Here is a 25,019-nt window from a genome sequence, read left to right as displayed (position 1 = left end):
CCCTTAGGCGGGCTGGGCCGCGGTCCGCCGGGTCTCTATGGTCTCCCCTTAGGCGGGCTGGGCCGCGGTCCGCCGGTCTCTATGGTCTCCCCTTAGGCGGGCTGGGCCGCGGTCCGCCGGGTCTCTATGGTCTCCCCTTAGGCGGGCTGGGCCGCGGTCCGCCAGGTCTCTATGGTCTCCCCTTAGGCGGGCTGGGCCGCGGTCCGCCGGGTCTCTATGGTCTCCCCTTAGGCGGGCTGGGCCGCGGCCCGCCAGCACTCTATGGTCCCTGTGGAGGCAGGCTGGGCTGCGGTCCGCCAGGTCTCTATGGTGCCACTGAGGCCTAGGTCCCCGCTCTAGGACAGACGGCCTCCAGCACTCTATGGCTGCCAGCGTGGCGCCACGTCTCTATGGTTCCGCGGGACGCTCCAGCCCACCCTCCCCGCCAGTCTCTATGGCCGTACAGCCCCTCTGGTACCTCTTCCCCACCTCTCTATGGTACCGCGGGAGCATCTGTGGTCATGCCGACCCTCTGGAACCTCTTCCCACCCCTCTCTATGGTCTCACCCCCCCTTGGGTGACCCTCCCATGGACGCCCGGGTCCCCCCAGCAGCCCCACGCAGCCACGGCCACAGCTCCAAGCACTTTATTGGGTGGGATGGGGGTGGGGAAGGGGGCGGGGCCACCCCTAGGTCACCCCTGGGTGCCGTGGGTTGCCATGGGGCACCCATCGGTGTCACTGGGCACCCAAGGGTCAGCCGACACAGACACGAAGCAAGTTGTGGTCCTCCAAGGTGGTGATGACCCATCTCCAAGACCCACAGCTGGCCATGGAGCACCCCTGGGTGCCATGGGTTGCTATGGGGCACCCAGGGGTGGTCAAGGATCACCATGGGGTTCAACTAACACAGAAACAGAGAAAACAATGGTCCTCCAAGATGGTGTTGACTCACCTCCAAGGCTCACAGTTGACCGTGGAGCACCTGTGGGTGACCATGGGGCACCCATGGGTGCTGTGGGTCGCTATGGGGCACCCACAGGTCTCAGGGGGCACCCAGGGGTGGCCAAGAATCACCATGGGGTTCAATTAACACAGAAACAGAGAAAAACATGGTCCTCCAAGGTGGTGATGACCCAACTCCAAGACCCACAGTTGACCACAGGGCACCCATGGGTGCCGTGGGTCACTATGGGGCACCCGTGGGTCTCATGGGGCACCCATGGGTGGTCAAGGATCACCAGGGGATTCAACTAACACACAAACAGAAAAAAATAACGGTCCTCCAAGGTGGTGTTGACCCACCTTCAAGGCCCACAGTTGACAATGGGGCACCCATGGGTGCTGTGGGTCGCTATGGGGCACCCATAGGTCTCACAGGGCACCCAGGGGTCGTTGAGGACCTCCATGGGGTTCAACTAACATGGACACAGAGGAAACCATGGTCCTCCAAGGTGGTGGTGAACAACCTCCAAGGCCCATGGTTGGCCAGGGAGCGCCCACAGGTGCCGTGGGGCAGCTGTGGGGTGGCCGTGGGGCTTAGCTGATGTAGACGCGGTGGAAGTCGTGGGCGCCGAAGGCAGCGTTGCACTTGGGGCACTTGCGCTGGCGGGTGTCGTAGCGGCTCTTCACGCACTCGAAGCAGAAGACGTGGAAGCACTTGGTGAGGACGGCGTCCTTCTTGCGGGCGTTGCAGCAGGGGCAGGTCAGGCGGGCCTGGGGGCAGGGCAAGATGGCCGTCAGCCCCATGGTGGCACCCATGGGTGCTCCGAGCCCACCCATGGTCTGTCAAGCCCACCCTTGGTCTTCCAAGCCCACCCTGAGGTCCTCCAACCCTCCAGGAGATGGGGGAAAGGCAACAAGGAGGGCGGGACAAGATGGCCATTGGCCCCGCGGCGTGACCTGCAGCACCCATGGGTGCTCCAGCCCCACCCAAAGTTCTGCAAACCCCCACCCAAGGTTGACCAAAGCCACCCAAGGTTCTCCAGTCCCACCCAAAGTCCTCCAGTACCCATCCATGGGTTCTCCAACTCCACTCAAGGTCCTCCAGCCCCCTCTGAAGGCCTCCAGCACCTGCCCATGGGTCCTCCACCCCACCCAAGGTCCTCCAGACCCACCCCAAGGTCCCCCAGCCCGTTCCAAGATCCTCCAACCCCACCCAAGGTCCTCGAGCACCCACCCATGGGTCCTCCACCCCACCCAAGGTCCTTCAGACCCACCCCGAAGTCCCCCAGCCCGTTCCAAGATCCTCCAACCCCACCCAAGGTCCTCGAGCACCCACCCATGGGTTCTCCAGACCCACCCAAGGTCCTCCAGACCCCCAGCCTTGCCCACCCTGCCCCTGGCACCCATGGGTGGCTCCCCCCCCCCCCCCCCACCGCACCCGGTACTCCTTGATCTCCTCCTGGAGGATCTGGTCGGCGTCGGCGTAGACCTCCACCTTCCGCTGCTTCTCCAGCTTCCGCCGCAGCCGCGACAGCTCCTCCTGCGGGGACGGAGGGGGGCCATGACCCACGGCGCCACTGTGGGTCCCCGTAGACCCCCTACAGATCCCCCCTGACACCCTATAGATTCTCCTAAACCCCTTTCAGGTCCCTGTAGACCCCCCACAGACCCCTCTAGGGCCCAACAGACCCCTACAGGGCTCAAAGGACCCTCTATGGGTCCCGTGGACATCCTGCGGAAACCCCCCCCAAAGCATCCATAGGTCCCCACGGCGCCCCTTCTAGGGGGCCACGGAACCTTCTAGAAACCCCCATAATGCTCCTGTAGACCCTCCCCTACCCCCCACCTCCCCCCCGCCGCCACACCACCCCATAGGGCAACGTAACGCCCCACAGCGTCTGCACCCCCCTCTCCGAACCCTATAGAGCCCATAGGATGCTACAATGGACCTATGGAGTCCCCCGGAATCCCCGAGCAGCCCCACAGAGCACCCTACAGCCCCCCCAGCCCCCCCCAGAGCCCCCCTAGAGCCCCACAAGGACACTCCAGCCCCCTCACGCACCCTATAGAGTCCCCAACCAACCCCGTAGAAAACCCTACAGCCCCCATAGCACCCCACAGAACCCCCCCAGACACCCCCCCCTCCATAAGGTCCCACCAGCCATCCTATAGCCCCCCTCGAGCACCCTAGATAATCCCCCCAAACGGCCCCATAGAGCACCCTCCAGCCCCCACACCACCCCACGGAGCACCCATAGAGGCCCATAAGGGCACTCCAGCCACCCTATAGCCCCTCACGCACCCTATAGAGCCCATAAGGTGCCACGGCGACCCTAGAGGGTCTCCCAGAATCCCCTAAAGACCCCCCAGGGCACCCTACAGCCCCCCCACAGAGCCCCATAAGGACCCACCAGCCACCCTATAGCCCCTTCAGGCACCCCATAGAGCCCACAAGGTGCTGTAGGCACCCTACGGACTCCCCCAGACAACCCCATAGGGCACCCTATAGCCCCATAAAGACCCCCCCCTCCAAACCCCAGCCTTCCCCGCGACCCGTCCCTTACGGATGCTGTGGGGCAGCCCCATACCTGGGCCCGTTTGAGGCTGAGGGACTCCTTGTCCTTGGCCGCCCGGTTCTCGGCGGCGCAGGCCTGCAGCTCCCGCAGCCGGGCCTGCACGTGCTCCCCCTGCGCCCGCAGGTCCTCCGCCAGCTGCGCCGCCTCCACCGCCTGCGGGGTCCGCAACGCCTGGGTCCCCCTCCCCCGGCGACCCCCGGGCGCCCCCCACCAGTCCCGCCACCCCGACGCCAGTGTCCCCCCGCCCAGCGTCCCCCCCCACAGCGTGCCCAGCGTTGGTTTTCCTCCCCCTGGACGCCTGGGTCACCTCCTGGACTCCTGGGTTGTGTGTGTGTCCCCCCCTCCCCCGCCCCCCACCGGGTGCCTGGGTCCCCCCAGCCCAGACACCAGGGTCCCCCCCCACCGGTCCCACCCCCTGGACACCGGGGTCCCCTCTGACCTTGACCCCTTGAGTCCCCCCCAAAGCCCCTGGATCCCCGTTGACTGGGTTGACCTGAGCTCCCAAACGCTGGGGGGGTCCTCCCAGACACCTGGGTCCCTCCCTGTGACACCTGGGTCCCCCCCTGGACACTGGGGTCCCCCCCTGGACACCGGGGTCCCCTCTGACCTTGATCCCTTGGGTCCCCCCCAAAGCCCCTGGATCCCTGTTGACTGGGTTGACCTGAGCTCCCAAACGCCTGGGTGTCCTCTTGGACACCCGGGTCCCCCCCTGTGACATGGGGGTTGTCCTCTCCCCCCACCCCCGCCCCCCACCTTCCTCTTGTTGAGCTCCAGGGCTTGGGTGCGCAGGGCCAGCTCCTTCTCCACTGCCGCCAGGCTGCTCTGAAGCCCCCGTTCCTTCTCCTCCAGCTTCTGGACCACCAGCAACTGGGCGTCCACCTGGGGACAAAGCCACCCCCGGACGCCTGGGTCCCCTCCCCAGATGGCTGGGACCCCCCCCCACCCCCCAACCCAGACGTTGAGGTCCCCCAGGTCGCCTTTGTGCCACCCCTTGACTCCTTCTCCACCACCGGGAGTTGGGTGGCCACCTAAAGACTCCGCCCCGATGCCTGGGTCCCCTCCCCGGACCCCCGAGTCCCCTTAGCTTGGCCACTGAGGTCACTATGGGCCTGGAGACCTGGGTCCACCCCGGCCCGAACGCCTGGGTCCCACCTGGGCCTCGATGGTGAGATCTTGCTTCACCACCTCCACCTTCTCCCGGTCCCCTGGGTTCCTCCAGCCCCACAACCACCTGGGTTCCTCCGGCCCCCTGAACGGCCCTGGACCCTCCCTGAACGAACGTCTGGGTCCTTCCCGGCCCCCTGGGTCCCACCTGGGCCTTAAGGGCGAGGACCTGCTCGGCCAACTCGTCCTTCTCCTCCCGCAGCAGCTTGTGGATCTGGTTGGCCTTGATGCGCTCCGACATCAGCTTGAAGTTGGCGTCGTCCTTCTCCCGCAGCTGCTGCAGCAGCCGCAGGTTCTGCTCCTGCATGTCCTCGAAGGCCTGGCCCGTCACGTCCATCTCCGACAGCAGCGCCTCCTCCTCCTGCCCCGCCCCACGCCCCCCCCCACCCCCCAACATGGCCGCTGTGACGTCACGCGCCGCCCTGCGTGACGTCGGGGGTGCGCCTGTCCCGTCCCCGCCCCCCCCCCCCCGAAGCCACACCCCCTTTCCTCAGACTGCAGCCCCGGAAGCGTCGTCCCCCGCCCCCCCGCTGGAAATCCTGAGCCCGGAAGTCCCGCCCCCCGGAAGTCCCGCCCCCCGGAAGACCCCCCCCCCCCCAAAGTCCTGCCCATCCCCCGGAAGTTGTGTCATCATCGTTTCCCCCCCCCCCCCAAGTCCTGCCCGCCCCCTGGAATTCCCATCCCCCCCCCCGGAATTCGTCCCCCTCCCCCCCCCCCCATGGAATTCCCACCCCGGAAGTCCTGCCCCCCCCCACAAAGTCCCCCCCCGAAGTCCATCCCCCCCCCTCCCCCCCGAAGTCCCACCCCTTTGGAAGTCTCGATCTACCCCGGAAGTCCCGTCCCCCGGAAGTCCTGCCCCCCCGGAAGTCCCGCCCCCACTAGCCCCAGAAAGTCCTGCCCCCGGAAGTCCCGCCCCCCGGAAGTCCCGACCCCACTCGCCCCAGAAAGTCCTGCCCCCGGAAGTCCGGCCCCCCCCCCGAAGTCCAGCCCCCACTCGCCCCAGAAAGTCCTGCCCCCCCGGAAGTCCCGACCCCACTCGCCCCAGAAAGTCCTGCCCCCGGAAGTCCCGCCCCCCCGGAAGTCCTGACCCCGCTCGCCCCAGAAAGTCCTGCCCCCGGAAGTCCGGCCCTCCGGAAGTCCTGCCCCCACTCGCCCCTGGCAGTCCCTCCCCCAGGAAGTCCCGCCCCCCCGGAAATCTAGCCCCCACTTGCCCCCGGAAGTCCTGTCCCCCGGAAGTCCCGCCCCCCCGGAAGTCCAGCCCCCACTCGCCCCAGAAAGTCCTGCCCCGGAAGTCCCAGCCTCCGGAAGTCCTGCCCCCACTCGCCCCTGGCAGTCCCTCCCCGAGGAAGTCCCGCCCCCCCGGAAGTCCAGCCCCCACTTGCCCCCGGAAGTCCTGTCCCCCGGAAGTCCCGCCCCCCCGGAAGTCCTGACCCCGCTCGCCCCAGAAAGTCCTGCCCCCGGAAGTCCGGCCCTCCGGAAGTCCTGCCCCCACTCGCCCCTGGCAGTCCCTCCCCCAGGAAGTCCCGCCCCCCCCGGAAGTCGAGCCCCCACTTGCCCCCGGAAGTCCTGTCCCCCGGAAGTCCCGCCCCCCCGGAAGTCCCGCCCCCACTCGCCCCAGAAAGTCCTGCCCCCGGAAGTCCCGCCCTCCGGAAGTCCTGCCCCCACTCGCCCCCGGCAGTCCCTCCCCCAGGAAGTCCCGCCCCCACTCGCCCCAGAAAGTCTTGCCCCCGGAAGTCCCGCCCCCCCGGAAGTCCCGACCCCGCTCGCCCCAGAAAGTCCTGCCCCGGAAGTCCCGCCCCCCCCCGAAGTCCCGCCCCCACTCGCCCCCGGCAGTCCCTCCCCCAGGAAGTCCCGCCCCCACTCGCCCCAGAAAGTCCTGCCCCCGAAAGTCCCGCCCCCCCCCCCGAAGTCCCGCCCCCACTCGCCCCAGAAAGTCCTGCCCCGGAAGTCCGCCCCCCCCGGAAGTCCTGACCCCGCTCGCCCCAGAAAGTCCTGCCCCCGGAAGTCCGGCCCTCCGGAAGTCCTGCCCCAACTCGCCCCTGGCAGTCCCTCCCCCAGGAAGTCCCGCCCCCCCGGAAGTCTAGCCCCACTTGCCCCCGGAAGTCCTGTCCCCCGGAAGTCCCGCCCCCCCGGAAGTCCCGCCCCTGCTCGCCCCAGAAAGTCCTGCCCCCGGAAGTCCCGCCCTCCGGAAGTCCTGCCCCCACTCGCCCCCGGCAGTCCCTCCCCCAGGAAGTCCCGCCCCCACTCGCCCCAGAAAGTCCTGCCCCCGGAAGTCCCGCCCCCCCGGAAGTCCCGACCCCACTCGCCCCAGAAAGTCCTGCCCCCGGAAGTCCGGCCCTCCGGAAGTCCTGCCCCCACTCGCCCCAGAAAGTCCTGCCCCCGGAAGTCCGGCCCCCCCCTGAAGTCCAGCCCCCACTCGCCCCAGAAAGTCCTGCCCCCGGAAGTCCCGCCCCCCCGGAAGTCCTGACCCCGCTCGCCCCAGAAAGTCCTAGCCCCCGAAGTCCGGCCCTCCGGAAGTCCTGCCCCCTGCCCCCACTCGCCCCTGGCAGTCCCTCCCCGAGGAAGTCCCGCCCCCCCGGAAGTCCAGCCCCCACTTGCCCCCGGAAGTCCTGTCCCCCGGAAGTCCGGCCCCCACTCGCCCCCGGAAGTCCTGCCCCCGGAAGTCCCGCCCCCCCGGAAGTCCAGCCCCCACTCGCTCCAGAAAGTCCTGCCCCCCCGTAAGTCGTCCCCCCCCCCCCCGAAGTCCCGCCCCCACTCACCCCCGGAAGTCCTGCCCCCCCCAAGTTCCGCCCCCCGGAAGCCCCGCCCCCCGGAAGCCCCGCCCCCCGGCAGCCCCGCCCACCTGCTTGGTGGCGGCCAGCTTGCGCTGCAGGTGCTCGATCTGCTCCTCGGCCTGGCGCAGGCGCCGCAGCGCCTCCTCGTCCGCCAGCTTCTTGCTCTCCCGCCGCTCCCGCTCCTCCAGCTCCCGCGCCCGCCCCCGCAGCTCCTCCGCCTGCCCCACGGCACGGCACGTCATCGCACCCCGCCCCCCGCCGGCCACGCCCTCGCAGCAGGGGATGGCGACGCCCGCGGGGGATGTCAGCGTGTGAGGGCGTGGCGTGAGGTCAGCGTGTGATGTCGGCGTGTGGCGCCACCGCGTACGCTCAGGGCGCGACGTCGCGCGAGGCAGCGGCGTGACGGCACCGTGTGAGGTAATGGCATGACGTCATCGTGTGACGTCACAGCACAACGTTCTCACCCAGTGCCGCCACATGAGACGGCGGCGTGATGTCGCCGTGGGAAATAACGGCTTGACGTCACCGTGTGACATCACGGTGCGAGGTAACCCCGCGGCGTCACAGCGTGAGACAACACCGTGACGTCGCCACATGACGTCATCGCGCGACGCAACCCCCCGAGGCCACGGCGTGACCCCAGGGCGCGAGGGGGCGGCGTCGCAAGAGCGCGCCGTGTCACCGCGCGAGGGAAGGTGTGAGGTCACGGGGCGGGGGGGACGACACGTGACCGCGTGAGGTCGCCGTGTGATGTCATGGCGTGAACGTCACGGCAGGCGGGGGCAGGAGGGGACGCGTGCTCAGCCTTAGCGCGTCGTTAGCGCGTCGTTAGCGTGTCGTTAGTGTGCCGTCACCGTGCCATTAGCGTGGTGTTAGCGTGTGGCCAGTGTGCCATTAGCGTGTTGTTAGCACGGCGTTAGCGCGGCGTTAGCGTGTCGTTAGCGTGCCGTCACCGTGTCATTAGCGTGGTGTTAGTGTGGCGTTAGCGCACCATTAGCGTGGCATTAGCGTGTGGCCGGTGTGCCATTAGCGTGTTGTTAGCACGGCGTTAGCGCGGCATTAGCACGTCGTTAGCGCGTTGTTAGCGTGCCGTTAGCATGCCATCACCATGCCGTTAGCGTGGCGTTAGCACACCATTAGCATGTGGCCGGTGTGCCATTAGCATGTTGTTAGCACGGCGTTAGTGTGTCGTTAGCGTGTCGTTAGCATGTCGTTAGCGCGTCTCTAGCATGCTGTCAGCGTGCCGTTAGTGTGGCGTTAGCGCACCATTACCATGGCATTAGTGTGGGGTCGGTGTGCCATTAGCGTGTTCTTAGCACGACGTTAGCAGGGCATTAGCGTGTCGTTAGCGTGTCGTTAGTGTGCTGTCACCGTGCCGTTAGCGTGGCGTTAGCGCACCGTTAGCGTGTGGCCAGTGTGCCATTAGCATGTTGTTAGCACGGCGTTAGCGGGGCATTAGCGTGTCGTTAGCGTGTTGTTAGCGTGTCGTTAGCGCGTCGTTAGCGCGTCCTGACCTCGGCCTTGCTCTTCCTCTCGGCCGCCATCAGCTGCACCTTGTCCCGCTGCTCTTTGGGCGCCGACTTGTACATGTCCAGCAGCAGCTTCATCTCCTTCTGGCTCTCCTGCGCCTTCCTGCCGCCCCGGTACCGTCTCATTACCATCTCATTTGCATACCCCCTCTTCAGACCCCCCCCCCAAAGCCTACCCCCCGCCGCGGGAGGGCAGAAAACCCTCAGGAGCAGCCCCGCGACCGCCATTAACTGCCCCCAATGACGCCCCCAACCCCTTTTAATTGCCCCCCCCCCCCCCGTTCCGCCCCCCCCCAGGCTCACCCAGCCCCCCCCCTCCATCACAACCCCCCAGAAACCCCTATAACAGCCCCCCCCCCCCCCCCAACATACCGCCTCTGACAACCCCCCCCACCCTAACACCCCCCCCGGACCCCCCTACGGGGGCCCCTCCTGGGCCCCCCATAACAGACCCCCAACCCCCCCACTCAACTGTAACCCTTTATAACAGCCCCCTCCCCCCAGCCCCGATACCCCCCCGACCCCCCCAAAACAGCCCCCCCTCACTTCAGCTCCACCCGCAGCTGCTTGAGAACCTCCGAGTCCTTTTTCTTGGGTTCCTCGGGGGGGCCCTTGGGGCGCTCCCCCCTCTCCCGCAGCCTCTCCCGCTCCTCGGGGCCCCCCCCGGGACCCCCCAGCCCGTGGCGGAGCGGGGGGGGCTCCTTGAGGCGGGGGGGAGCCGGGGCAGGGGGAGCCGGGGTTGGGGGGGCCGGGGCAGGGGTGGGGGGCGGCTCCTCCTCCTCGGGGGGGGGACGCCGGGGGGTGGCCGCCTCGGAGGGGAGGGGGGGGGGCGCCTCCCTCTTGGGCTCCGTGGGGGCGGGGCCTGGGGGAGCCACGCCTTCTTCTTCCTTAAGGGGGGCGGGGCCCAGGGCGGGGGGCTCCTCGGGGGGGGCGGAAGGGGCCGGGGGGGGGGGAGGGGGGGCCCCGCTGCCTGGAGTGGGGGGGGCACCGCTGGCTTGGAGGCGGAGCTAAAGGGAGGGAGGGGGGAGTCAGTGGGCCCCACTGGATAAAGATGAGGGGCGTCGCCCTTTTAAGAGGCAGCACACATTCCCCCTCCCCCCCCCCCCCAGGGGGGCCCACAAGCACCCACCATGCGGCCCTTTTAAGACCCCCCCCCCCCCCCCGCACCCCCCCCCCTTTAAAAAAGCTCCTCCCTCTGCAGGTGGACCCCCTCCCCCAGCCATTAGCAGGGCCCTTTTAAGGCCCCGCCCCCCCCAGCCCCGCCCCCTTAGTGGACCCCACCTCACTGCCATAGCCCTTTTAAGCCCCCTCCGCCCCCCCCCCCCCCAAAGGGGTCACACCCCTTGAAGCCCCGCCCCCTCCCACCTCCTTAAAGGGGCTACGCCCCCTAGGCCTCATCGATTAGGGTGGGGCCAGGATAGGCCCCGCCCCCTCCCACCTCCTTAAAGGGGCTACGCCCCCTAGGCCTCATCAATAGGGTGGGGCCAGGAGAGGCCCCGCCCCCTCCCTCCCCACGCCCACCTCCTTAAAGGGGTGATGTCGTTAGCGTGTCGTTAGCATGTCGTTAGCGCGTCTCTAGCATGCTGTCAGCGTGCCGTTAGTGTGGCGTTAGCGCACCATTACCATGGCATTAGTGTGGGGTCGGTGTGCCATTAGCGTGTTCTTAGCACGACGTTAGCAGGGCATTAGCGTGTCGTTAGCGTGTCGTTAGTGTGCTGTCACCGTGCCGTTAGCGTGGCGTTAGCGCACCGTTAGCGTGTGGCCAGTGTGCCATTAGCATGTTGTTAGCACGGCGTTAGCGGGGCATTAGCGTGTCATTAGCGTGTCGTTAGCGCGTCGTTAGCGCGTCCTGACCTCGGCCTTGCTCTTCCTCTCGGCCGCCATCAGCTGCACCTTGTCCCGCTGCTCTTTGGGCGCCGACTTGTACATGTCCAGCAGCAGCTTCATCTCCTTCTGGCTCTCCTGCGCCTTCCTGCCGCCCCGGTACCGTCTCATTACCATCTCATTTGCATACCCCCTCTTCAGACCCCCCCCCCAAAGCCTACCCCCCGCCGCGGGAGGGCAGAAAACCCTCAGGAGCAGCCCCGCGACCGCCATTAACTGCCCCCAATGACGCCCCCAACCCCTTTTAATTGCCCCCTCCTCCCCGTTCCCCCCCCCCCAGGCTCACCCAGCCCCCCCCCTCCATCACAACCCCCCGGAAACCCCTATAACAGCCCCCCCCCCCCCCAACATACCGCCTCTGACAACCCCCCCCACCCTAACACCCCCCCCGGACCCCCCTACGGGGGCCCCTCCTGGGCCCCCCATAACAGACCCCCAACCCCCCCACTCAACTGTAACCCTTTATAACAGCCCCCTCCCCCCAGCCCCGATACCCCCCCGACCCCCCCAAAACAGCCCCCCCTCACTTCAGCTCCACCCGCAGCTGCTTGAGAACCTCCGAGTCCTTTTTCTTGGGTTCCTCGGGGGGGCCCTTGGGGCGCTCCCCCCTCTCCCGCAGCCTCTCCCGCTCCCTCTCGGGGCCCCCCGGGACCCCCCAGCCCGTGGCGGAGCCGGGGGGGGCTCCTTGAGGCGGGGGGGAGCCGGGGCAGGGGGAGCCGGGGTTGGGGGGGCCGGGGCAGGAGTGGGGGGCGGCTCCTCCTCCTCGGGGGGGGGACGCCGGGGGGTGGCCGCCTCGGAGGGGAGGGGGGGGGGCGCCTCCCTCTTGGGCTCCGTGGGGGCGGGGCCTGGGGGAGCCACGCCTTCTTCTTCCTTAAGGGGGGCGGGGCCCGGGGCGGGGGGCTCCTCGGGGGGGGCGGAAGGGGCCCGGGGGGGGGGGGAGGGGGGGCCCCGCTGCCTGGAGTGGGGGGGGCACCGCTGGCTTGGAGGCGGAGCTAAAGGGAGGGAGGGGGGAGTCAGTGGGCCCCACTGGATAAAGATGAGGGGCGTCGCCCTTTTAAGAGGCAGCACACATTCCCCCTCCCCCCCCCCCCAGGGGGGCCCACAAGCACCCACCATGCGGCCCTTTTAAGACCCCACCCCCCCCGCACCCCCCCCCCTTTAAAAAAGCTCCTCCCTCTGCAGGTGGACCCCCTCCCCCAGCCATTAGCAGGGCCCTTTTAAGGCCCCGCCCCCCCAAGCCCCGCCCCCTTAGTAGACCCCACCTCAATACCGTAGCCCTTTTAAGCCCCCTCCGCCCCCCCCCCCAAAGGGGTCACACCCCTTGAAGCCCCGCCCCCTCCCACCTCCTTAAAGGGGCTACGCCCCCTAGGCCTCATCAATAGGGTGGGGCCAGGAGAGGCCCCGCCCCCTCCCTCCCCACACCCACCTCCTTAAAGGGGTGATGCCCCCAAGGCCTTCTCGAGCAATGGGGTGAGGCCGCCACGCCCCGCCCTCCTTTAAAGGGGCCACACCCCCCCCCCCGGAGGCCCCGCCCACCTTGTTGATCTCGGCCTGCACCTCCCGCAGCTTGCGCTTGTAGCGCTGGACGTCGCCCTTGAGCTGGTGGTTGTGGTTCTGGAGGCTGCTGATCAGGTGCCGCATCTCCCGGTTGATGGGGCCTGGGGCGGGGGGGAAGGGGACCCAAGGCGTCCAAGGTGGGGGCCCAAGTGCCCCCGGGGGGGGGGGACACGGGACGGGGGGGGGAACGCCCCCCTCCCCAGCCCCGCCCCCTCCCGTTTCACACCGGGTCATAGAGATGGAAGGGAAGAGGGAGCAGAGTGGCCGGCGGTGCCGTGACCGTTGAGTTGATGGGGGGGGGGGGGAGGCACCATAGAGCAGGGGGAGGAGCGGCCCGGACTGGCCCCGGAACCGCAACCCCACCACAGAGACCTAGGAGGTCCATCCCAGAGTGTCCCCAGACCTACCGTAGAGATCTAGGAGGACCGCAATCCCACAGAGCACCAGGACGACCATCCCAGAGTGTCCAACCCACCACAGAGATCTCGGGAGGACCATCCCAGTGTGTCCCAGACCCACCATAGAGCCCCAGAAGGACAATCCCAGAGCGTCCCCAGCCCCACCACAGAGACCTTGGAGGACCAGCCCAGAGCGTCCAACCCAGCGTAGAGATCTACAAAGACCATCCCAGAGCATCCCCAGCCCCGCCATGGAGATCTTGGAGGACCAGCCCACCCCACCCTCCCGCAGCCCCTCTCTATGGTCCCCCAGGGGCCCTGGGCGGGGCAGCGGGTGGGGCAGTGGGCGGGGCCAGACTCTCACCCGCCTGCTCATTGGCCGCCAGGTTCTGCTCGAACTCGATGCGCAGCATCTCGTACTCCTTGCGCACCTGGGCCAGGGTGTCCTCCAGCTGGATCACCTCCGTCCGCAGCCGCTTCTGCACCCCCAGCTCGTCGCTCTGCTCCGGGGACACCGGGGGACGTCGGGCACACGAGGGACACGGGGGACGCAGGGGATGCGGAGAACACCGGGGACGCGGGGGATGGGAAAGACGCAAGGGGGACACGGAGGATGCAGAGGACATGGAGCAAGTGAAGGACACGGGGAACGTGAAGGAACATGGAGGACACGGGGGACGTGAAGGACGCAGGTGACGCCAGGGGCTTGGGTGACATGGGGGACGCCAGGGATGCAGGGGACATGAGGGACACGGAGGACGCGGGTAACACTGGGGACATGGAGGACGTGGGGGACACCAGGGATGCAGGGGACATGAGGGACACAGAGGACACGGGTGACATTGGGGACATGGAGGACGCGGGGGGACACCAGGGACACAGGGGATACGGAGGACACAGGGGGTGCGAAGGACGCGGGTGACATGGGGGACACCAGGGGCATCAGGGATGTGGGGACGTGAGGGACGTGGAGGACACAGGGGACACAGAACATTTGGGACACGGAGAACATGGAGGCCACGGAGGATGTGGGGGAGGTTGGGGACGCAGAAGACACAGGAGACGTGATGGGGACATGAGGGACGTGGGGATAACGTGAAGGACACAGAGAACGTGGAGGATGGGGGGGACACAGGGGACACGGGGGACGGTGGGGACACGGGGGACGGTGGGACATGGAGGACGCGGGGGACGGTGGGATGCGGGGGACGGTGGGGATGTGGGGGGACGTGGAGGACGTGGGGGGTGTTGGGACGTGGGGGGTGTTGGGGACGCGGGGGACATGGGGGGATGGTGGGGGACGGTGGGACGCGGGGGGTGTTGGGGACGTGGGGGATGGTGGGACACGGAGGACGGTGAGATGTTGGGGATGCGGGGGACGGTGGGGGGCGCTAGGGATGCAGGGGACGGTGGGACGCGGAGGACATCGGGGACGTGGAGGATGTTGGGGACGTTGGGGACACGGGGGAAGGTGGGGGGGCCTTGGGGACGCGGGGGACGATGGGACGGGGAGGACGCGGGGGATGTTGGGGACGCAGGGGACGGTGGGACGTGGGGGACATCGGGGATGTGGAGGATGTTGGGGATGTTGGGGACACGGGGGACGGTGGGGACGGTGGGACGGGGAGGACACGGGGGATGTTGGGGACGTTGGGGACGCGGGGGATGGTGGGGGGGCCTTGGGGACGCGGGGGACGGTGGGATGTGGGGGACATCGGGGACGTGGAGGACGTTGAGGACGTTGGGGACACGGGGGACAGTGGGGGGGCCTTGGGGACGCGGGGGACGGTGGGATGTGGGGGACATCGGGGACGTGGAGGACGTTGGGGACGTTGGGGACACGGGGGAAGGTGGGGGGGCCTTGGGGACGCGGGGGACGGTGGGACGGGGAGGACACGGGGGATGTTGGGGACGCAGGGGACGGTGGGACGTGGAGGACACCGGGGACGCGGGGGATGGTGGGACGGGGAGGATGTGGGGGATGTTGGGGACGCAGGGGACGGTGGGATGTGGGGGACATCGGGGACGTGGAGGATGTTGGGGACGTTGAGGACATGGGGGATGGTGGGGGGCCTTGGGGACGCGGGGGACGGTGGGACACGGAGGATGTGGGGGATGTTGGGGACGCAGGGGACGGTGGGATGGGGAGGACACGGGGGATGTTGGGGACGCAGGGGATGGTGGGACGTGGGGGACATCGGGGACGTGGAGGATGTTGGGGACGTTGGGGACACGGGGGATGGTGGGGGGGCCTTGGGGACGTGGGGAATGGTGGGATGTGCGGGACATCGGGGACGTGGAGGATGTTGGGGACGTTGGGGACACGGGGGATGGTGGGGGGGCCTTGGGGACGCGGGGGACGGTGGGACGTGGGGGACATCGGGGACGTGGAGGACGTTGGGGACGTTGGGGACACGGGGGACGGTGGGGGAGCCTTGGGGATGCGGGGGATGGTGGGACGGGGAGGACACGGGGGATGTTGGGGATGCAGGGGATGGTGGGACGTGGGGGACATCGGGGACGTGGAGGATGTTGGGGACGTTGGGGACACGGGTGACGGTGGGGGGGCCTTGGGGACGCGGGGGACGGTGGGACGGTGGGATGTGGGGGACATCGGGGACATGGAGGACGTTGGGGACATTGGGGACACGGGGGAAGGTGGCGGGGCCTTGGGGACGTGGGGGACGGGGAGGACGCGGGGGATGTTGGGGACGTGGAGGAGGGTGGGATGTAGAGAAAGGGGGGTGGGCGGGCGGGAGACGGGGGACGGGGGGGGGGGATGGGGGGAGACAGGGGTGACGAGGGGACACGCCGTCCCGTGCCCCCTCCCCGGGGACGAGCCGGGGAGCTCCGAGGAGCCTCGGGGCCGCCTGGGCCGTGCCCAAGACCCAGCACCGCCCTCTCGGCGCCGGCGGCGCCCCGGGAGCAGCGGGAGCCCCCAGGAGCCTCGGGGACAAGCGGGGGCGGGGGGGGGGGCGGGGGGGGGGGCGGGGGGGGGTGTCCCTGTCACCTCCATGTGCTCGATGTGACGCAGGTGGCTGTTCTTGGTGGCCAGGAGGAGGGCGCGGGCCTCGTCCAGTTGGGTCTTCACCTGGAGGCTCTCGTGGTAGAGGAGGGAGAACTGGGACTGCAGCACCTTGTACTCCAGCGTCTCCTTCACCGCCTCCTCCGGCAGCGAGCGCAGGGCCACCTGCGGGGACACACGCGCGTGTCGTCCCCCCCCCCGCGTGTCACCCCACGGCCACCCAACCCCACCCCCACCTCCATCCCGCCGGGCCCCCAGCGGCCCCCGCGGCCCCTTCGTCCCCCACATCCTCCCGAGTCCCTCCCGTCACCCCCACCCCAAACACCCCCCGCCGTGTCCCCAGTGTCACCTACGTCCCCAATGTCCCCCCCCCCCCCCGTGTCCCCAATGACCCCAGCGCCCCCCGTGCCCCCGATGTCCCCAAGCCCCCAACGTCCCCCACGTCCCTGATGCCCCCAACGTCCCCCACGTCCCCCACATCCTCCGAGTCCCTCCTGTCACCCACACCCCAAACACCCCCCACCGTGTCCCCAGTGTCACCTACGTCCCCAATGCCCCCCCGCCGTGTCCCCAATGACTCCAGCGCCCCCTGTGCCCCCGATGTCCCCAAGTCCCCAACGTCCCCAACAGCCCCAAGGTCCCCAACGTCCCTGATGCCCCCAACGTCCCCCACATCCTCTGAGTCCCTCCCGTCACCCCCACCCCAAACGTCCCCCGCCGTGTCCCCAGTGTCACCTACATCCCCAATGCCCCCCCCGTGTCCCCAATGACCCCAACGCCCCCCGTGCCCTCAACGCCCCCTGTGCCCCCGATGTCCCCAAGGCCCCAACGTCCCCAACAGCCCCAAGGTCCCCAACAGCCCCAAGGTCCCCAACGTCCCCCGCGTCCCTCGTGTCCCCTTCGTCCCCCACATCCTCCGAGTCCCTCCCGTCACCCCCACCCCAAACACCCCCCACTGTGTCCCCAGTGTCACCTACGTCCCCAATGCCCCCCCCGTGTCCCCAATGACCCCAGCGCCCCCCGTGCCCTCAACGCCCCCCGTGCCCCCGATGTCCCCAAGCCCCCAACGTCCCCCACGTCCCTGATGCCCCCAACGTCCCCCACGTCCCCCACATCCTCCAAGTCCCTCCTGTCACCCACCCCCCAAACACCCCCCACCGTGTCCCCAGTGTCACCTACGTCCCCAATGCCCCCCCCCCGTGTCCCCAATGACCCCAGTGCCCCCTGTGCCCCCGATGTCCCCAAGTCCCCAACGTCCCCAACAGCCCCAAGGTCCCCAACATCCCTGATGCCCCCAACGTCCCCCACATCCTCCGAGTCCCTCCCGTCACCCCCACCCCAAACACCCCCCGCTGTGTCCCCAGTGTCACCTACGTCCCCAACACCCGACACCCTCCAAGCGCCTCGTGTCACCCGCGCCCCCCGTGTCCCCAATGACCCCAACACCCCCCGTGCCCTCAACGTCCCCCGTGCCCCCAAGCCCCCAACGTCCCCAACAGCCCCAAGGACCCCAACGTCCCTGATGCCCCCAATGTCCCCCGCGTCCCTCGTGTCCCCTTCGTCCCCCACATCCTCCGAGTCCCTCCCGTCACCCCACCCCAAACACCCCCCACCGTGTCCCCAGTGTCACCTACGTCCCCAACACCCGACACCCTCCAAGTGCCTCGTGTCACCCGCGCCCCCCATGTCCCTCCTGTCACCAATGTCCCCAATGCCCCCCCCCGTGTCCCCAATGACACCAACACCCCCCGTGCCCCCGATGTCCCCAAGCCCCCAACGTCCCCAACAGCCCCAAGGTCCCCAACGTCCCTGATGCCCCCAACGTCCCCCGCGTCCCCAACGTCCCTCACGTCCCTGATGACCCCAATGTTCCTGATGCCCCCAACACCCCCCACACCCCCAACAGCCCCAAGGCCCCCCAGTGTCCCCCACGTCCCCAACGTTCTCGATGCTCCCCATGTCCCCAACATCCTTGATGCCCCCAACGCCCCCCACGTCCCCCAATGTCCCTCATGTCCCCGATGAGCCCAACGTTCCTGATGCCCCCAACACCCCCCACATCCCCAACACCCCCCATGTCCCCAACGTTCCCGATGCCCCCAACACCCCCCACGTCCCCAACATCCTTGATCCCAACACCCCCCACATCCCCAACAGCCCCCCAATGTCCCCCACGTCCCCAACGTTCTTGATGCCCCCAATGTCCCCAACGTCCCCCAGGCCCCCAACGCCCCTCATGTCCCCGATGACCCCAACGTTCCTGATGTCCCCAATGCCCCCCACGTCCCCAGTGCCCCCGATGTTCCTGATGCCCCCGACGCCCCCCACGTCCCCAGTGCCCCCGATACCCCCCACGTCCCTAACACCCTTGATGCCCCCAACGCCCCCCATGTCCCCAACGTCTCTCATGTCCCTGATGCCCCCAACGTTCCTGATGCCCCCAACACCCCCCACGTCCCCAACACCCCCCACGTCCCCAACGTTCCCGATGCCCCCAACACCCCCCACGTCCCCAACAGCCCCCCAATGTCCCCCACGTCCCCAACGTTCTTGATGCCCCCAATGTCCCCAACGTCCCCCAGGCCCCCAACGCCCCCCACGTCCCCAATGCCCCCGACGTTCCTGATGCCCCCGACGCCCCCAACGTCCCCAATGCCCCCGACGTTCCTGACGCCCCCCACGTCCCCAACATCCTTGATGCCCCCAACGCCCCCCATGTCCCCAACGTCTCTCGCCTCCCCGATGACCCCAACATCCCTGATACCCCCAACACTCCTGGTGTCCCCCACGCCCTCGGTGTCCCCGATGCCCCCGAGGCCCCACCCCCCCCTCCCCAGGTCCCCGAGGCCCCCGGGTCACCTTGAGGCGCTCGTGGCCGCGCACGGCCTGCTGGAGCTCCTGCTGCAGCTTCTCCAGCTCCGCCATCCGGCTGTTGGCCAGTTCCTGGTTCCCTTCCAGCTCCGCGTTCAGCATCTCAAACTGGGGGGGGGGTGGGGGGTGTCCCCCAAAATCCCGGTGTCACCCCAAAACCCAACCACCTCCCCAGACACCCACCCTCCCCCCACCCAAAGCACCCGACCTCCACCTTCGCCGTCTTAAACCGGGCACACCCCCACCCCGCCCAGTGCCCCCCAACCTGTCCAAGGGACCTCCAGAACCTCCCCAACGGCCCCCAAAGCCACTTAAGACCCCCCCCAAGCTCCTCAGGACCCCCCCAAAGCCCCCCCAGGCTTCCCCAAAACCCCTCAGGACCCCCCCAAAACCCCCCCAGGCTTCCCCAAAACCCCTCAGGACTCCCCCAAACCCCCCCAGGCTTCCCCAAAACCCCTCAGGACCCCCCAAAACCCCCCCAGGCTTCCCCAAAACCCCTCAGGATCCCCCCCAAAACCCCCCCAGGCTTCCCCAAAACCCCTCAGGACCCCCCCAAAACCCCCCCAGGCTTCCCCAAAACCCCTCAGGACCCCCCCGAAACCCCCCCAGGCTTCCCCAAAACCCCTCAGGACCCCCCCGAACCCCCCCCAGGCTTCCCCAAAACCCCTCAGGACCCCCCCGAAACCCCCCCGGGCTTCCCCAAAACCCCTCAGGACCCCCCCGAAACCCCCCCAGGCTTCCCCAAAACCCCTCAGGACCCCCCCGAAACCCCCCCAGGCTTCCCCAAAACCCCTCAGGATCCCCCCCAAAACCCCCCCAGGGTCCCGCAAAACCCCTCAGGACACTCCAAACCCCTCCCAGGGTGCTCCAAAACCCGTCAGGACCCCCCCGGAACCCCTCAGGATCCCCTAAGCTCTCCTTGTGCCCCCCCCTCAAACCTCCCCCACCCCTCCAAATACCCCCCCAGACCCTCCCAGGTTCCCCAATCTCCCCCAGACCCCGACAAAAAGCCCCCTCCCCCCCCAGGGACCCCCAGACTTCCCCCAGGGACCCACTTGAGTCCCCCAATTGCCCCCAAAGGACTCCCCAACACCCCCTAGGGACCCCCAACCCCCCCCCCCCAAGTTCCTGCCAGGGTCCCCCAAGCCCCCCCCAAAATGTCCCCCAACCCCCCCCCCCGGCCCCGGGACACACTTGAGTCCCCCAAATCCCCTCAGGTCCCCCCCCAAGCGTCCCCTCAACCCCTCCTGGGACCCCACTTTCCCCCCAGGGACCCCCAAACTCCCCCCCCCGCCCAGGGACCCCCAGTACCTTCTGCATGCTGAGGGTGATCTGCCCCCCCTGGAATCCCCCGGAGCTGCCGGAGCCGTAGGAGCCCGAGGTCAGCTGGGGACATGGGGACGTTGGGGACACCGGGGACATCACAGACACCCCAGGGCCGTCGGGGACACCCCAGGGATGTTGTGGGCACCCCCAGGGACGCTGGGGACGGCGGGGATGCCCCAGGGCCACCAGGGACGTTGGGGACACCTCAGGGACGTTAGGGACAGCAAAGACACCCTGGGGATGCTGGTGACACTGGGGACACCTTGGGGACACCGGGGATGTTGAGGACAGCAGGGACACCCTAGAGACACCCAGAGGTGGGGTCACTGGGGACATTGGGGACAACCCAGAGACAGCACGGACATCGGGGACTGCAGGGACACCCTGGGATCACCGGGGACACCGGATACACCCCACCGACATTGGGGACAGTAGGGGACACCCTGGGGACACCTCGGGGATACTGGACACACGCCAGGGACATCGGGGACACCTCAGGGACAGAAGAGACACTGGGGACATTGGGGACAGCCCAGGAATACTGGGGGCACGCAGGAGACATCAGGGACAACCCGGGGACATTGGGGACACTGGGGACGTTGGGGACGCCCCAGGAACAACCAGTAACACGGAGCGTCCCCAAAGTGACACAGAAGGTCCCCAAGCAACGGGGAACGATCCTGAGTGGCAAAGGGGTGACCCAGAGTGACCCAAGTGACACGGGGGGGGGACGCCAAATGACACAGAGCAAACCCGAGTGACACCCAAATGACACGGCGGGACCTCAAGCGACGCTGGAGTGACACCTGGGGACCCCAAGTGCCACAGGCCAAGGGTGGCGTCCCTCAGGGAGCGTCGGGGCCCCTCAGAGCCTGGCAGCAGGTTGGGGGCCGCTGGGGACACGGGGGCCACCCAGGGGGCCACCGTTGGGGACGTGGGAGGGGTCACCTGCTCGAGGGCCTCGGCGAGGTGGCGGTCGAGGCGTCCCTCGCGCTTGCGGAGCTTGGCACTGTCCCACTGCAGCCCCTCCACCGTCGTCCCCATCTCAAGCACCTTGGTCTCAGCCGAGGTGGCCTTGTCCTGCAGCTCCGCCAGCTGTGGGGGAGGACACGGAACGCGCGGGGACGCTGCGGGGACAGCGTGGGAACACCCGCGCTACCACCTCAGGGACACCCAGGGCACCCCGTGGGGATCTCGGCCACCATCGCCCCACGGGGACGTCGCCTGCGGAACCCCACGGAGACGACGGCCGCGTCACCCCACGGGGGGACATCAGCCGCGGAACCCACCGTGGAAACGACGGCCACGGCACCCCGCTGAGGACCTGAGTCCCGGAACCCCGTGGAGACGCCGGGGACACGAAAACCCCCTCCAGGGCCACCTCAAAGCCGCCCCCGGCCCCCTCCCGGCGCTCCCAGTACCTCCAGGGAGACGCGGTGATGCTTCTCCTGCAGCTGGAGGGTGAGGTCCTGCAGACGCCGGTGCTCCCGCAGCAGCTCCCGCAGCAGCGCCCGTCCCGCCTCCGCCAGCTCCGCTGGGGGACACAGGCCTCCAGTCACCCCAAATCCGCCCCCCCCCCCCCCCCCCCGGCACCCCCCAGCCCAGGGACCCCAACCCCTCCCCCCCCCAGCACCCCGGGACCCAGAAGTCCCGGTGACCTCCAAAAAGGGGACTCAGGGCTCCGGGTGGCCCTAAAAGCTCCTTAAGTATCTCAGTGACCCCCAAAAAGGGGACCCAGGTGTCTTTGTGACCCCCAAAAAAGGGACTCGGGCACGCAGCTGACCCCCAAAAATGGATCTAGGGGTCTGCGTGACCCCAAAAAACGGGACCCAGGTGCCCGGGTGACCCCTGAAAAGGCACCCAAGGGTCTGGGTGACTCCCACAAAGGGGGCTGGGGTGTCCGGGTGCCCCTTAAAGGGGCCCAGGTCACCCGGTGTCCCCCAAACGGGGCTCCCAGGTGCCCGGGTGACCCCAAAAAGGGGACCCGAGCATCCGGGAGACCCCAAAACCGGGACCCGGCTGAACCCGTGCCCCCCACCCCTTACCCCACGTCCCGCCCCCCCCTCCCCCCCAACTCACGGCGGGCGGCCAGGCGGGTGCCCAGGTCGTGGGCGCGGCGGTGGGCCCCCGCCAGCCCCTCCACCAGGCGGGCGACGGCGGCGGGGGCGAAGGCCAGGCGGGGGCGCAGGCGCAGCTCCCCCTCCTCGGGGCCGCTGCGGCTCAGGGCAGCCACGAAAGCCGCCGCCGGCCCCCCCAGCCGGCCCCCCCCCGCCACGGCCGGGGCCGCTTGGGGAGGCGGGGGGGCGACGACAGGGCCCCCCCAGGGCTCTGCTTTGGGGAGGGGGGAAAGACAAAGGATGAGGCAACAGCCACAGCACCCAAAGGTGCCCCCTCGGTTCATCGCTGCCGAACACCCACCTACCCCCCCCCCACCCCCGCGGCTCCTAAAGCGCCCCCCAAGAGACCCCCCAGTTGCCCCACAAATTGCTCCCCAGCACCCCTAAATTGCCCCCCCCCCGACCCCATTGCCCCCCCTAGTTGCTCTCCAGCACAACTATCTGCCCTCCCAACACCCAACCCCCCCCAATTGCCCCCCAGACCCCAAATTGCCCCCCAACATCCACAGTTACCCCCCGCGACGAACCCTGAAGTGCCCCCCCGCCCCCCCCAAGACCAAACTACTCCTCCAACAACCAAGTGACCCCCCCTTGATTGCCCCCCAGCACCCCCAACTGCCCCCCCAACCCCCACAGCACCCCTAAAATGCTCTAGGGACGCTAATTGCCACCCCCCAGCCCCCTAAATTGCCTCCCACGGCCCCCCCCCAGCGCCGTAAGTCCCCCAAGATCCCCCCAACACCCCAAAGGCCCCCGAACTGCCCCCCCAGCCCCCTAAGCCCCCCCAGATTGCCCCCACGGCCCCCCCAGCACCCAAAATGATCCTCACAACACCCCCCTAAGTCCCCCCAAATTGCCCCCCGCGATCCCCCCCAGCACCCCAAAGGCCCTCAAATTGCCCCCCGCCCCCCAGCCCTCCCAAACGACCCCCCAGTTGCCCCCCCCAGCCCCCCCTCACCCCTCCTTTCAGGACCCTCAGCCTCGCCGGGGGGAGCCGGGGGGGCGTCAGCCCCCTCTGCTCGGGGTTCGGGTGGTTCCCCGGGGGGGGGCAGGGGGTGCCCCCCCCTCCCCTTCGTAGCGCCGCAGCAGGGCCTGCACCTCTGCATCCAGCTGGGGGGGGGAAAGGGGGGGTCAGGAGAGTTTTGGGGCCATTTTCTGGGGTCCCCAGGGGCCATTTTGGTCTCTCCAAGGCCAGTTTTGGGGTCCCCAGGACAACTTTGGGGCCCCCAAAGCCATTTCTGGGGTGCCCAGAGTAATTTTTTGGGTCCCCGAGACCATTTTTGGGGACCCCAGGGTGACTTTGGGGGCCCTCAGGGGCCAGTTTTGCTGTCCCCAAGGCCATTTTTGGGGACCTCAGGGGATTTTGGGGATCCCCAGAGCCACTTCTGAGGTGCCCGCAGGAATTTTCAGTGTCCCCAACACCATTTTTGGGGACCCCAGGGCCAATTTTGGGGTCCCGAGGCCGTTTTTGGGACCCAGAGCCACTTCCGGGGGTGCCCAGAGTAACATTTGGGGTCCCAAAGGCCATTTTTGGGGTGCCCAAAGTCACTTCCGAACCACTCGTGCCTCTCTGCCGCAGCCCCAGGTGGGCTGGAGCAGCCGGGCGGGTTTGGGGGGGTTGCCCTGGGTAAGGTTTGGGGGTGCTGGTGGGTGGGATTTGGGGGGGGGGGGGGGGGGGGAGGGTGTTGTCCCCACCTGTCCCCAGAAGCGGTTGACCAGCAGGAGGGTGGCGTCGTCGGTGGCCTGTCGCTTCTCCAGCTTCTCGATGCGCTCGCGCAGCTCGTCCTCGCAGGCCTGCCGCTGCTCCAGCCGCTCCGCCAGCTTCTTGTTCTTGAACTGCAGCACCTTCAGGTCCATCTCCTCCTGCGGGGGGGGCGGGGGGGAGCAGCCAGGTGTCCCAGGGGTCAGGGGGGACCCAGGAGTCTGGGCACACCCAGCCCCCCCCCCGCCAAGTCCGTGGGGACCCAGGTGGCCAGGAACCTTCTCCCGGTGCCACCTTGGAGCCACATCTCAGGGACTCCGTGGTGACAAGGGGGACCCAGGAGGCCTTCGGGGGTGGGGGACGCCCATGGGGGGGCCCCAGGCGTCCCGCGGAGGGGGGGGGGGGGTGGTGTCCCGTCACCCACCGTGGAGGAGATGCCGCCCAGGCGCAGGGGCTCGATGAGGGTGGTGGGGGGCTGCTCCTCGCGGGGGGGTTTCTTCTCGGGGGGCCGCCCCCCCCATCGCCGGCTCCTCGCTTGGCCCCCGCCCCCGACATGGCCCTGGCGGGGGGTGGGGGGGGGGGCGCTCTATCGCGGCCTATCGCGGGCTGTGACGGCCCGAGGCCTGTCCCCCCGCCGCCGCCGCCGCCGCCCGGCCCCACTGCGCGCGCGCAGGCCCCGCCCACTCGCGCAAGCCCCGCCCCCCACGCAGAGCGCGCGCCGCCGTCGCCGTGGTAACGGCGGGAAAGGGGCGGGGCCGGGCGCTCTTAAAGGGGCAACGGCGCCGGCGTTGAGCTCTACACCCCCCCCGGCCCCATAGCGACCCCCCCAAGTCACCTAGAGACCCCTCTAGGGTCCCCCCAGCCCCATGGGTCCCCCCCCCAGGCCCACAGGGATCCCTTTTCGGACCTATAGCCCCCCCCCAGCCCCAGGAGGACCTCCTCAGACCCATAGAGACCCCCCAAACCATGACCCCCCCCCAACCCGAGACCCTCTTCACCCCACAGGAATCCCCCAGGGATTCCCTGCTGCCCCTTGGGCCCCCCCCAACCCCTTGGGGACCCCCATAAGGACCCCCCCCAGCCCCATAGGGACCCCCTCCCAGCCCCATGAGACCCCGTTCATTGCAGGGATGCCCCCCCTTCAACCCCCTTCACCCCTTGGCTCCCCCCCCCC

The 25,019-nt window shown here is 68.8% G+C and overlaps 1 protein-coding gene across 1 annotated transcript; it reads right to left on the bottom strand.

The window, feature by feature from the left end:
• Nucleotides 1-609: 609 nt before the first annotated feature.
• Nucleotides 610-24,508, bottom strand: RNF40 (ring finger protein 40). Its single transcript, XM_074571476.1, is given in 23 exon segments — nt 610-1,693; nt 2,361-2,462; nt 3,511-3,651; nt 4,252-4,377; nt 4,811-5,023; nt 7,505-7,654; nt 8,951-9,068; nt 9,512-9,972; nt 10,421-10,425; nt 10,799-10,937; nt 11,377-11,841; nt 12,386-12,507; nt 13,169-13,304; nt 15,815-15,994; nt 18,689-18,808; nt 20,012-20,086; nt 20,975-21,121; nt 21,448-21,560; nt 22,106-22,357; nt 23,163-23,253; nt 23,839-24,006; nt 24,270-24,346; nt 24,349-24,508. Coding segments are annotated over 23 exon segments (3,630 nt in total). The 5' UTR covers nt 24,401-24,508; the 3' UTR covers nt 610-1,516.
• Nucleotides 24,509-25,019: the final 511 nt, after the last annotated feature.

Source organism: Larus michahellis, unplaced genomic scaffold (assembly GCF_964199755.1).
Source record: "Larus michahellis unplaced genomic scaffold, bLarMic1.1 SCAFFOLD_358, whole genome shotgun sequence".
NCBI classification, from domain to species: domain Eukaryota; kingdom Metazoa; phylum Chordata; class Aves; order Charadriiformes; family Laridae; genus Larus; species Larus michahellis.
The sequence above is the reverse complement of the archived record's forward strand: the minus strand, read 5'-3'. Positions and strand labels throughout refer to the sequence as shown.